Here is a 13,775-nt window from a genome sequence, read left to right on the forward strand (position 1 = left end):
AGTAGATACAGTCGAGTTCAAAGAGGACAGCGCGAGAAAATCCCAAGGCGTGTGTCGCTTGGAAAAAATATATATGGCACAACATGTATATAAAACAATTTTATTACAACAAATTCATTGTATCCCCACATAATTGAAACTTTGAAAAATTACTAAGTTCCCAATAACATCATCTCTCATTTTTTTTACAATAAATAAACATATGATTATTATGTGTTCTCAATTTTTTCTTGACATATTAAGTTTATTTTTACTGATGGATCCGAAAATGCATACTCCGCTTGGAAAAAATAAAATGTAGCTACGGGCCCCAGCTGGGACCAATCCGAAGCTCCGTTGAATACATGCTAGGAGGAGAGAGAGAGAGAGAGTGCCGATATGTATATCTCTGTCTCTCTTGCATGACGATGGATTATATTTAAAGCGCATCAAGGACTTGTCGATTTTGGACCCGCATGTTTTTTCGCCATATTCAAATAGGTCCCCGACTAATCAAGTGCTGGTTCGTAATTACAATTGAATAAAAAAGTAACGCGATGTTGATATTTCTAGCATACATATAATTATGTGTAGGCCAATGAAAAGTGTATAGCGAGTGCACGCCTATCGCGGGGGTCTCCTATTTGCTGCCGCGCGTCACTCGATAAAAAGAAGATTTTGACAATCAAGTGACAATACATTTTGTGAGGTATCAGGCGAACAGTAGGCCGGCAGAGCTGGCACTACATGCGCGTACGATACGGCGTGGTATATACCAGCGAAGCGAGAGTTAGCTTGCGCCCCTATATATATACATCTGCGCGCATAAACATGTATATTATAACACGGTAAGTATATTTTGCAGCTGGAATTGCTCTTCTCCCCAGTTGGCCACTGTTGCGACAACCCCAGTGTAAAGCGTCTCGCGTTTAAAATTAGTCGAGCATTTTAATTTTTCCACGCCATACCTACTTTCCTTTTCGAGGCGATTCAAGATTTAGGCTTATTAAGGCGATTTAAGATAGCATTATTTTTCACGAGAATCCATACCAACTGTACATGTATTATTCAATCATTCGTTCATTAGCGCCGTAAAACGCACCGTCGTCACTATTTTAACGCCCAGCGGGTAATGATGAATAATTTAGTTAGCGGGACGCGTGTGGCATCAGAACGCGCGTACGGAAATAGTTGCCCCCCGTTTCATCCAACATATTTATTTTTCAAACTGTACCTTGAACGAATGAAATAAACTTATGAAATATTTGTTGATTGTTTGTAGGTACATACATCACGTCACGTGTATTAAATGATATGCTAAGTGCAAAAATCTCGCAAAGTTTCGTTGAAATCCCACCGTCGAGTGAAAAAAGTGTTAATCACAGTTGGCGCGGATGAGTGATGATTAGTAAGTTTTTAAATATATATCGTGTTAGCCACATGATGGCTCTGTCGGTAGCGTGTCTGCCTACAGATCTTGATGGCCGGGGTTCAAATCCCACTCTGGACAAAAATTTCATCAATGAATGAGGTTTTTTTCTGGATGGGATTTGTACTTCAATAAACCTACCGATCTATCTACCGTTTCCCCCTACTGTTATTAAACCCAACGTATGGCTAAATACACTTTATAGTGTCAAAATAGCCATGTCTGAGCCCTTAAGGGGCGATGATGAATATAAAAAAAAAAATATATCGTGTTGATCTTACGTTATACGCACGAGCGGCACGAGTGATGGGTATTTAACGTAGAGAGAATTAAATCGAAACCATAAATGTATTTACATATACTATTGACTGACGTCTGCAAACGGTATAAATTCAAGGTAATAAGTTTACAGTGGGTGGAGTCTTTCGAAGCATCGTACCGCCTTTAACAAATAGTTGGAATGAAGCTATCATGAGTTGGGAGGAGCCAGCGCATAGCATACAAGAAATAGGTTGAACGAATAAATATGACAATGTGCCATCGACAGCCAGCAGAATAGATATCTACTTGGCCATCTTATAAAAATGTATATTTATGTATTTTATTATCCACTATATGGGCTTGATGCGCTTTTTGAGACCTCTAATATACATGATGCAGGTTTATGGGGACGATGATTTTATATGTCCTTAAAGTTGATGGCCGTGCGCCTTTTTGCGTACTTATTCAGATATGAGAGTCCAGCAAAACTTCGGATATTCACCACCCCGCTCCCCCCTGATCGTACTCTTTTACTACCCTCTCCATGTATCAACACCCTCATGCTCATGCATCACAATTTTTCACTTGTACTCCCACACTGCAGTTTTTTTTTATCATTTTTTTTTTATTATTTTTATTTTCTTAAAAGTTTTACAATCATCTATGTTTTTTATTTACCTCAAGCTCAACTAGAATATAAAAATATACATTTATTCAAATCTGCAATTCGATTTCGATTATGATTTATGTTTTGCGGTATCGAAATATTCACCTTAAGAGTAAGTGTATTATTTATATATTCTTCGTAAATTAATGTTTTGATGCTTAAATATAGTAAATTTCAAAGCATGTACTTCAACATCGAATTAACGTTGATTACACTCGATTGGCCGGCTGCTCTGGCAGACTTATTTAATTTCGATTCAGCGATCGACTAGTCGACTAATAAATTAAGGATTTGATACTTATGTCTCCCGTGAAAATTATGAAAGTTACAATTTTCTTTGCAAGATTCCACCACTGAATTTTCGATAATTCTATTCAAGCCCATTCTTATTTTTTACTGTATACCTACCTACTTATATTGATGTTTCCTATAGAGGCGCTGCAATCATTCTAATGTTCAATAAGTTCAAGAAGTCTGTCAGTCATGCAGTTTCGACACTTTCGACTCTCGAGAGTCACATATGACATATATATATAATATATGTGATTGCCATTGTCTAATGTCTAATTCGTCGCACTCACACCCGCATTCACTCACAAGATTCAAAGTCAAGTGATAGCAAATGCAAGCTCGAAAGCTTGCACATATATATTATATTGCACAATGTGGAATATATTTCAGCATAATTAAGACATTAAGACGTATAAAATGTAATCATTATAAACAGTTGTGGAGCAGTTGATTTATATTAATATATTTCTCAATCGGTAAGCATACATATTATTTGTTTTCCAATGTTACGGAGTTACAGTAATTACCATTATAAATTACAAACGCCGTGATCGAAGAACAAAGTATATAAGTTTTTTTTTTAAATCTATCATACCGATTGTAAAAATATTTATTACAATATTCATACCTACTTATTCTCTTATAGTTGGTTTTTTAACGTTTTGGAGGTGATTAAGTGTTGATAAGTCTAATTTAACAGATAATTAAAAGTAATTTTCAGATAATTTTTTGTTTAATAATCCGAGCTAACCTGCAAAGCAATTCTTTATTTAAATAGATGAACAAAACAGTTTTCCACATCTATAACAGATAAATTTTGTTTGGCGATAAATTGAAAACTATGGGTTTCTAAAATTAAATAAGCTCCAAAATAAGTAATAAGTTCTGAAACACTTTTAGGTTGTCTTTGGTCTTTATTAAATGGTGAATATGTCGGACGTAGAGGAAGACTTTTGCAAAAAAATGCGAAAGACCACCAGAGAAATCCATGCAGTCAGCGATGCTATGCTGAATGCTAAGCTTGCCTTTGGTAACTGCATTAAATTTTCCATCCAAAATCTTTATTCCCTGATGATCTTGTAAAATGTTATCCCCAAGTTCTCTTTCTTTTGTATTTTTTATTTATATTATCGATCTTCACAGGTTTCTCAAATGATAAAGTCTGGGCAGATGGTCTTCTAGTGTTTTACGAAATTTTCCGATATCTGGAAGCTGCTATGCTGAGATTGAAAAACACAGAAGTCGGACAGCTCAGAATAAATGGACTTCAGCGTACAGAAGCTTTTGAAAGGGATCTTGAATTTTATTTGGGAAAACACTGGATGAAAAATTACACTCCGAGGTAATTCCCTGCACGTTTAAATAATTTGCACTAATAAATATTAGAAAAATAATATAATGACCAAATTGTGGTTTTGTACAGAGAGAGCGTTGTTAAGTATTTGATTCGACTTCGAGAATTGGAAGAGAAAGATCCATTACTTTTGATGGCATACATATATCACTTGAACATGGGACTTTTAAGTGGTGGAATAATTTTACGGAAAAAAAGGCAGCTCATGCAGAAAATCAATCCATTTAAAACCGACGCATTGACGCTCGGTAATAATCTAACAGACTTTGGCGAATGTAGTATTTATGAATTAAAATCAGAAATGCGCAGTAGGATGAATGAAATAGCCAAGTCACTGGATCTTGAAACAAAAAATAAATTGCTCGAAGAAAGTAAAATGGTGTATACGTTAAACAACAAAGTTATCAGAAGTGTACAAGGAGCAGGTTCTGTAGTTATTAAAAAAATCGGCTATACTTGTTTAGCTCTAATTTTACTCTTTATTGTCTTTTTATATTTTTTTAGGCGTCAATGAATCACAAAAATTACTTTCTCCCTCGTAATTGTAAATATGTACAGAAGTGTATAATATGCGTGTGTGAATACATGTTTTTCCTTTTTTTAACATTAGTGTATGTACAACTCTTATGAATAAACTAAAACTATTTGTTACGAACATGAAGTGAAAAGACTGTTACATCTAATAAATTGTTACACAAGCTGTAAAAAATATTATGAGTATTAAAAGAAATGAATACTATCAAATGTTTTCACTCAATTAAATAATAGCAAAAAGTAAATTTGATTTTATGTGTACTGGAATATAAACTCTACTGATAAATTTATCTTGCTAGATAATAGATTATGTTGCTAATACTGCATCTATTGCAAAATAAATTATATTTACTAAGATCTAAATAATGTTAATAAACAATAAAATTACAAAGATTTAGAGAAAAATAGGATAATACGATGGTTATCAATTATTCAAGTAATTTAAATGCTCTTAAATCAACTACAAAATGCTGCACATTTTTAAAAAGACATAAGATTAAACTAATTTTAATTAAGTTTTCAAAGTACTATGGCAGTGGTCAGACTAACTCACGTATAGATAGTGAAGAAAATCACAGCATTGCTTTACATGTCATTTACATAAAAACAAAATTTATAGACAACTGAGAATAGACTTCTTATCAAACTGAAAATTAGTCCAAACTTGGGTTTGAAACTCAAATGCCGGGAGAGTGCTGTTTAGATTTTGAACTGTACAAGTTGCCAAAATTGACTTTTCCGAGACAACTTTTCGAGTTATCTTTCCAATACTGGATCTACCATTATTTTCTAAAACAAAATTAATACATAATTTTAAGTATCCTTTTACTAAACAAAAAATACAACAAAAGCAAAACTGTACCTTTCTTATCCTTATGCACTGCAGAAGTTTTATTGCTCATGTTTTCAGAACGTTTTTTTACTTGATTTGAGGAATCCTTGCTTCCTGCATTCGACTTTGATTTCAAAGGGCTTTCAACCAACTTTTTAGCAAGAATCGCCGCAGACTGATCATTTTGTTCACCAAATAAATTTCGCTTAAATGCTCCTTTGGAAGCCGAACTTTTGTTTGATTCGTTAATTCTAGATTTATTCAATGCCGGTGATGCATTGGCTTGACGTGAACACTTTAAATCTGTTAAAGCTTCAGTCTAAAAAAATTTTAACAATATTAACAATTTTTCCACGTGAAAGAACATTACGAATATTGAATTCCAGAACACTTTTATTACCTTGGCAACTTGTTGTCTTTTGCTCCTAGCACTAGACTCCATATCTCCTACAGATTTATGACAGTGTCTTTTTGTTTGAATCGTTGATGCACTTTTTTCTTTTTGCTGTTTCTCTTGAACCCATTTTTTCATTCTCCTGAGTGAGTAAATATTGATAAGACTATGTAGGGCAAAATTCATGCAATGTGTAACATAATGGAAAAGGTCTTACCTGACAAATGGAACGACCATAAAGAATGCATTTGGTCCAACACCCATTTTTACCTTTGGCGTCATGTCTTTTTTATTGTTGGGCAAATGTTCCAATTCAAACCATTCAACATTTTTAATTTCCTTGCGAGTTTTTGGCTGAAATTTCGTATCCTTTTGCACTCCTGATATTATGTATAACCTCACGAGCTGTTCATTAATAACAGACTCGATGTAGTCATTTTTGTCAATCAAGTTTGAAATATCAAACCCAGTCTCTTCAAGAACTTCCCTCACCGCGCAATGTGAGGGATCCTCGTCTTTGTTAATTTTTCCCTTGGGAAAGCCCCAACTGTTTTTTGCCCAGTAACTCTGAACAAGCAAGACCTTGGTCAGATCTTCATTAAAGACTATTGCACCAAATGTGGGTACATTTTGCTTGTAATCGCGCCACTGATCGAGTATACCATCAACATTTGACACGTGCGGTTTAAGGAAAGGAATGTGTCGAAAAATGTGAGTTGTGAATTCCTTCATACCGCACGACCTCAGCTTGGAATTTTCTTCAGCGCAGTAAAAGTCCAAGTAGAACCAGTGAGCAAGCTCTATTTGGAAGCATATACGGATGTGGTTTTTTCTTTCCTCTTCTGGAATATTTATGATGAAGCGACTGCAAAAAATCATCAAAGAAAATCACGTTAGACTTGCAGTCAAATCGTTTTCGCGACAGCAACAACCAATACACACTGTACTTACGCACAGCCAATAAAATACGAACCTGCTCAGATCGTCCAGAATATCTATAGGAATAGCGTGCTCTGACATCTTGTATGAATCTCCTGAAAACTAGCGCTTAGAAACAAAAGCAACAGTAATAATTAATCAAACAAAAATTTGTCTGTAGACGTAGGTGAGTAGCAGAACACGAAAACAATTTTTTTTTAAATCACATCACATCATCACCAAGGAGAGAACTCTGAGGTTGTCGAGAACGACACTTGCGTGTTACTCCAGGTTACTCCATACTTACTTGACTAATACTTCTGGCTTCTGACTTCTCTACAAACTATATATCAATGTCACAGCAGCAGACAACACTACAGTAAAATATAGATTTGCTCAAGCCATGACGTAACGTTGTTAATGAGTAGATTCGTTCACCTTACAATCCAGGGACGGTCGGGGACAGTGTGGGCGAGTCGGAGACGACGGAGACGAAAGTGAACAAGTGCTCTTGGTGCAAGAAAGCGGAAGTGACACAAAATGTTCACAAAATTTACTGTATAGGTATAGTATAGGCAACCAAACGTCTGATCGAGGCATTCGATAACTCGCAAATAGTAGTTTTCCTACGAGTTTGAAAAGTCTTTGTTTGCGGCCCGAGCCGAAGGCGAGGTCCGTAACGACGTTCGTAAAGGAGACTTTTCGAACGAGTATCGGAAAACTGCTTTTTTGCCCGAGGAAGTACCAGCCTCCCAAAACCACCCGAGGGCGGAAAAGTATTTTTTTCGATAATTTAACGACTGCGCATTCACTCAGCCATTATTTTACAGAACTTATTAAAAAAAATGCTTACTGCATATCTTACGAAAGCGGAAGTGACATCGTTTACAAAAATTTACTGTAGGCAATATATAGGCAATGGGCAATGGGACCACCTGTATATCTTTATATCTTACATCGTGGTTTTACATATGCTGCGGAGGTGATTGCAGAATACAGAAACAACGAAAGTGACCCTATAACCGCGGAACGATGGAATGTCCGAATAAATTGGGAGCGCTGGAATGGTATAACCCCATACCACAGGAACGATGGAATAGTTTATACTTCGGGTTATCCCTGGAACGATGGAACGGAATGACCCAATAACATAGGAACGATGGAATTGTATTACCCAATAACACCGGAATGGTACGAAATTTTTATGTTGCAACCCATTGATTTCATTGATTTAATTAAAATTTGTATGTCGTGATAGAATTTACTGAATTATAAAGTTTCAACTTAACAATTTTACATGCAATAATAACTCGATATATTATTTCGGCTAGAGCCTGTCACATTTTGTAAACGATGCCAATATATCTACGTAATAATTACATTTATGAGATCGTTTAAGTTTTTCGATACTTTTCGTTTTTCATGTTTCCTAAGAGTTTATATTGCATGCTTTAGGTATAGGATAAACCACTATTTCGAATTTTGAAAATTCGTCATTATTCTTATGTCTGTTCCCTGGACAACTTTTGTTTTAACCTTAGTCCGCTAAAACATCTTACTTGTGAGAGAAATTCGGAAAACAACCATAAAAAAGTGGTTTTCGATATTATTTTACAATATAACACTGCATTTACCTCCATCATTTTACTGTATAAGTCCCATTTTGTCTGAAGTCTATATATTCTATATAATAAGATTATAGTTGAGTAAAGTCATTTTCAATAAAACTTATTAAATACATACAAAGTTTTTTTCACAAACAAGACAATCTGCTAACTGCAAGAAACGTAATCATGAGCAATTTGAAAAAATAACTTTACATAGTTTTGGTAGAAGCCATTTATTACGTAAATGACGTGTCGTGTCGTAATGCTAGAATGGAATACGTAAATGACGGGCATGAAGTAAATAAACGAAACATTGGCACCGTAAAATACTCGAGTACCATCGCAACGCAACAAAACAAACAATTAGAGTCAAATTTTATATTACTTTTTTAACAAAGGGGTCGCGCTGTTAAAATTAAACATTTCAGGCTGTTTTTATCAATACGTCATCGTCAATAATTTTTTTTATTACACCTATTATGTTCATGTCTGATTTTTTGTATACTTAGTTGATAGTCGTAAAAACTTTTTACATTTTGCTTTGATTGAAAACAAAACATGACTGAAAAGAGCAATGGTAATGAACAATTTTAGAAAGTAAAATTTAAGTGTACAGTTAGCATGTTATAGTATAGCTTATGTTGATTTATTGAAATTAGTGTGCAAACCAATCACGGTATTAAAACGTACTTGAATGGACGCAACTCAATCATTCACACATTTTATAACTCAACTTTATCAAAAATTTTATCGATTTTTTAATTACAGATTCATTTATTTTCATGAGTGCAGAAGAGGATAATAAGGATAGTCATGAAAATATATTTTTTGATAGAATCATTGGCCACATTGAAGACCTTCTCATTGGTGAATAATCATTTTTATAAATTTGCTCGTATACGCGCATTGCTATTCAATAATTAATAAATACTCTTTATTTTTATTGTAGAAGACGAATTTCAATCAATCCAAAAATACTATTTAAATAAGTATTGGAACATTTTCGAACCTGTGGAAGAAAACAAATTAATATACATGGAAATATTTAATGAATATGTAAGTTTACTTAAAGATCATTTGATTTATATCTACCATTTTTTAAAATTAATTATTCATCTTTTTACACAAGAATAAAGGCATTGAAAGTTACTTGGATAGAAATCTCAAGAAAATTGTACCGAATTTTTCCATGGATTATTTCATAAACGAATTACAGTGAGTACAATTGTTACATTTATTATATTTACATCATAAAGGCACGCAATCGCACCCTATAAAATAAAAATCGAAAATTACTGTTATTTAGGAAAAGACGTTCAGAATTAGAAGGGGAAGTTTTTGAAGTTCTTTCATCTTTTACCGACTTTCTGGCATTCAAAGAACTGATTTTAGATTATAGAGCGGTATGTAAACAATAAATTAAAAATAAATGTCATTCATTAAAATTGATAATTTTTTTTCTAGGTTCAAGAAGGAAAAGTTCAAGATTTGAGTAGCGGAATAGTGATAAAACATCTAAGCTGATGTAATTTTTAAAATCTAAGTTTCAAACAATTAATTTCTTTCTGTAACGGTAAATTGATTTTTATAGCAATTAAAAATAATATACAAAAATATTACAAAAATGAAAAAAACATTTTTAATATAACTTTTGGATGATTAGTTTTCAATGCATCAGAATTTCCATTTGAACAAGTCGAGCGTTCGTATCATTTGGCATTCGATAAGGAATGGTTCCCGCAAAACTAGTAAGGGCACGTGCTTGATTTCTCAGATCTGTTAACTGTTGCTCTCTTGCGATCTCATCTCCCGGTTCACTGGACCTTAATTTTTGATACTGCCGGTAAAGAATTGTCATAGTAGCTAAAAGAACATCAGCTAGAGTGCCTGTTACTTCTGGTGACACACGCCGAAAAGCCGTAACTCTTTCATCAACTTCTTTAACATTTAGTGGCAATAATTTTGAATCGGCTATTATCTGAAGGAACATAACGTAAAAAGTAAGCGAATGTTTAGCAAAATTTTATGAGAATTAGAAAAATATACTTCATTACGTACCCTCAAAGCGTTTTGATACTGATCATTGTGGAACTGATCAAAAAACACCATAAGATCTCTTAAAGTGTAGAAAGCAGCTACTAATTCTGCTGGTGCTTGTATAGGCAGGCCTTGATACCTATTACACGTGTTTTTGTAATAAGTATGAAAGTAAAGTTTCGGAATAATTGGAGACTACTTTTAAAATGTTTGATTGATTGCTCACCTGAGACTAATTTCAGTTGCTGTAGCTTGTAAACGACTTCTCAGTGATTCAGGTGTCATTTTTTGACTAACAACTTGAGCTAAAAGTATGTTTATCAAGCTTAAAACTCTCTCGTGATTTCCAGCAAAATCATACATCATAACTGCATCTTCTAATAGGCCTTTTTTGTAGAAAGTTTCTGCACTTATATTAATCACATCATCTGTATTGACTTGGAATTGATCTACGAGTCCGGGCAGCCGTCTATCTTTGTCAATTTTTCCAACGAGTAACGTTCGATTTTCTGCTGAAGATTCTACAATCATTTCAGCCACTGATGCAGCAAACATATTTCGGTCATATGGATCCTTCATGCAGCTATAGAAAAAAAATTCAAGTTAATATTTTAATTCATTCCAACAGATCAATTGCAAAGCTTACCGAAGTAGGAACAAATAATGAAGATTCTCCTTTGGATCGGATGCCTCGAATCTTTTAGCATACATTAATATTAGTCTGGCAAAATTTAATCTCTTGGCAGGAGGCTTGTCTGCAGGATCAACACTTATGAGAGGTGCTAAAACACTTTGACTAACGGCTAACAGACTATGCTCATGCATAGCAGCTGCCAAATGAACTGCATGAGCTAGGTAACGGGCTCCAGCTCCTCTAGCAAGAAACTCTATGGCAGCTTCGAATTGCCCAGTCAAGAAGAGCATTGTAAAGTATAAAAGTGGCTGTTCGTTAGCGCGATAATACGATTCACCTAAACAGTATACAAATTTTATTCAGATAATGGAAAAAAAATAGTGTCGTAATTTCATGCAACATACGAATATTTAAAATTAACATGACTTCTTACCATAAACTTCCAAAATAGTTGTTTGTAAATGATCTAATGTGAGCTTATTTTCTGAATCAGTCTGTTCTCTAACTTGACATAACTTGAGCCACAGGTAATCTTCAGCAGCTGACATGACCTCAGTATGAAGGTCATCCGGCTCACATGGAACCAGTATGCAATAAGCTGCCTTTTTGTAAGGATCGGTGGCAGACCTGACGTGTTTTCTGTAGTGTAGTTTTAGTGTTGATTCTGTTTTTGAGCTAGGACGGTGTTGGGGATCTTCACATGCTTCTTCAAGAGCCGATCTGAATTCTTGAAATTCAGTGCCACACTGATTTAAGCAGTGCAGTGCAGCTTTCATATCACCAGATCGCATACAATAATATACTACAGGCCACAGTGGCCTGTCTTCAATAATTACTTCTTCCAAATCTCTCATGTTTTGAACTTTGATGCCAACAAAGCTTATAACCAGTGGCAGTGTACCTGGAATACCACCTCTTTTGGCTTGTGCCATATTTTCACTCACCAAAGAATTCATGAAGTCTTTGTAACGATTCTCAAGATACTTTCTAGCTTGAGATACTATTCTCTGTTCAACAGCCAAAGTGTTTCTTGATTTTATTTCATCTCCAGCTGGTATTGTAGGTATGTCGACCATACACTTGACCATTTGCCACATGTCCAAAATTTTTTTATCATTAAATACTTCTGCTGCTTTTATGAAGGAAGTAAAGAGATTTGGTCTAGTAACTCCTTTCAGTACGTGTTCATTATAATTTTGCAACTCCTTGGCATAGGCACCTTCTACATTTGATAAACTACTTAACAATGAACTAGCAACTTTAGTGCGCTGAGGTGTTCCTCTTAGATCAACCAACTCGCCTGAAGGAGCAGTCATCGAATTTATTATTTCGTGTTTCATTTGCTTCCACTCGCCAAGAACGTGTTCCAACTGCTGAACACGATTGGTCTCAAAGGTCTAGAAATGAAAGTCTATATAAGTAATCAAGTAAAAAATATTTCTCAAAGGGAAAGAACGACGCATACTAACATCTCTGTGAACTTGCTCTATGATGGAAAGTATGGCATTTTCCTTTTCGTTCCTGAGAAAACTGACAATATCTGTGTCAGCTATGGGATCGAGAGGCTCAAACGTTCGTCGTGTACTTAGAGAATTCAATTTCTGGGCAATCTGTGTAAGATCAATGCCCTTGGAACCAAGAAGAAGATGACTAAAAAAGATAGCTTTCTGATGACAGTACTTAAGAAAATTACAAAAATAAAACACGGCTGGTACTTACGCTTGAACTTGATTGTCCTGGGTGCCAGTTTGCGTCATTTGTGACCATATTTCATTGGAACCATCAAGTATCTGCCGAAGGTTCCTCTCAACCTGGGGAAGCTCTCCATTGCCTTCAACAGTAGCAGCCATTTGTTCTGCTCTGCGAAGCAGCTCGTTCAAATCGGTATCACCCATCTTTCTATATCCTGCTTTTTATTTTCACTATTTAAAAACAACGCTGTGTCTATTCGCACCAAATCCACGTAATTACGTGGATATAAGGTTAGGAATTTTAAAGAAATTTAAAACAAATTTCTTATACCTCTATGGTTTGAACTCTAGAGCTCATTCTGAGAGCTTCAAATGTTCGCCACAATCTACTATGCGATTACATATTGATGAGGAATTGGTGGCGCTGATGTCAAAAATCTTACTTTGGCAGATTCTAAAATTTACCACCTCGTGAGTCTCGACGGTATATACTGGCGCTGCTGAGAAATGAAAAAAATTTTAAAAACCAATACAACCAGACCAAATCGAACGGAATAAATGATCGAAAAATAAATTTTTCTGGTTGCTGCGCGAAATGAAGTTGACGCTTTCCGGCTGGAGGACAGGAAAAATACTATACTCACCTACTATAGGCCAGTAAAAAAGAAAGCCTCATCAGTTCATGTTTTTCACTTATACACTTAGTTGGCTTAATTACGTTAATAGACTTAAAAAAGATGCAACTTTTCTCTCCAATTTCAGCCTCACCCTGTTCTCTAATATTGCAATATAATAAAAATTTGAAATTATGTAACCGTTTAACTCTTTAGTAGATTTCATCCTCGGAAAATTGGAAGCATATACTCTTATATGTTTATTGAACAATGTAATTCATAAAAGGATGGATTAAAATGGTTCACGAGTGATATTTTCGTTCTTTTATTGGTAAATTGAATAAAAGTTTGGAAAAAGATTTTTCAGTTATCATAATACATGTTGTTTATTTTGATACTCATGTGATAAAAAAAAAAATTGTTTTAACTATAAATGGATATTTATAAAAAAAAATAAAACAAAAGCTACCAATTAAAAAATAATCAATCCTCGCACGGATAAATCTCAATGATTTTTGTTGAAATCGCACACA

General features: G+C 34.6%; 3 protein-coding genes across 4 annotated transcripts; 1 reads left to right on the plus strand and 2 right to left on the minus strand.

Moving 5' to 3' along the window:
* Positions 1 to 2,986: 2,986 nt before the first annotated feature.
* Ho (heme oxygenase) lies at positions 2,987 to 9,885 on the plus strand. The gene is made up of 9 exons (XM_014352017.2): positions 2,987 to 3,103; positions 3,528 to 3,657; positions 3,771 to 3,969; positions 4,051 to 4,352; positions 9,062 to 9,133; positions 9,216 to 9,322; positions 9,396 to 9,481; positions 9,573 to 9,669; positions 9,731 to 9,885. Exons 2-9 carry the CDS (start codon positions 3,549 to 3,551, stop codon positions 9,788 to 9,790), a joined length of 1,032 nt encoding a protein of 343 aa, XP_014207503.2. The 5' UTR covers positions 2,987 to 3,103; positions 3,528 to 3,548; the 3' UTR covers positions 9,791 to 9,885.
* On the minus strand, positions 4,456 to 7,133 carry DCP2 (decapping mRNA 2). 2 transcript variants are annotated; one of them, XM_089592251.1, is made up of 6 exons: positions 6,967 to 7,133; positions 6,715 to 6,788; positions 5,959 to 6,606; positions 5,748 to 5,883; positions 5,378 to 5,666; positions 4,456 to 5,304 (listed from the first exon to the last, which is right to left on the minus strand). In XM_089592251.1, the coding sequence occupies exons 2-6, from the start codon at positions 6,759 to 6,761 to the stop codon at positions 5,129 to 5,131; spliced, it is 1,296 nt and encodes a 431-aa protein (XP_089448377.1). In that variant the 5' UTR covers positions 6,762 to 6,788; positions 6,967 to 7,133; the 3' UTR covers positions 4,456 to 5,128. The 2 variants fall into 2 exon arrangements, with proteins under 2 accessions (XP_089448377.1, XP_089448378.1); XM_089592252.1 differs by having other exon boundaries at positions 5,754 to 5,883; positions 6,715 to 7,133.
* LOC106638611 (nuclear pore complex protein Nup93) lies at positions 9,450 to 12,932 on the minus strand. Its single transcript, XM_014351873.2, has 7 exons — positions 12,657 to 12,932; positions 12,407 to 12,587; positions 11,371 to 12,334; positions 10,950 to 11,274; positions 10,530 to 10,886; positions 10,325 to 10,442; positions 9,450 to 10,244 (listed from the first exon to the last, which is right to left on the minus strand). The coding sequence occupies exons 1-7, from the start codon at positions 12,830 to 12,832 to the stop codon at positions 9,933 to 9,935; spliced, it is 2,433 nt and encodes an 810-aa protein (XP_014207359.2). The 5' UTR covers positions 12,833 to 12,932; the 3' UTR covers positions 9,450 to 9,932.
* Positions 12,933 to 13,775: the final 843 nt, after the last annotated feature.

Source organism: Copidosoma floridanum, unplaced genomic scaffold (assembly GCF_036245765.1).
Source record: "Copidosoma floridanum isolate Cflo_tuat_1 unplaced genomic scaffold, Cflo_Japanese_pri ptg000014l, whole genome shotgun sequence".
NCBI classification, from domain to species: domain Eukaryota; kingdom Metazoa; phylum Arthropoda; class Insecta; order Hymenoptera; family Encyrtidae; genus Copidosoma; species Copidosoma floridanum.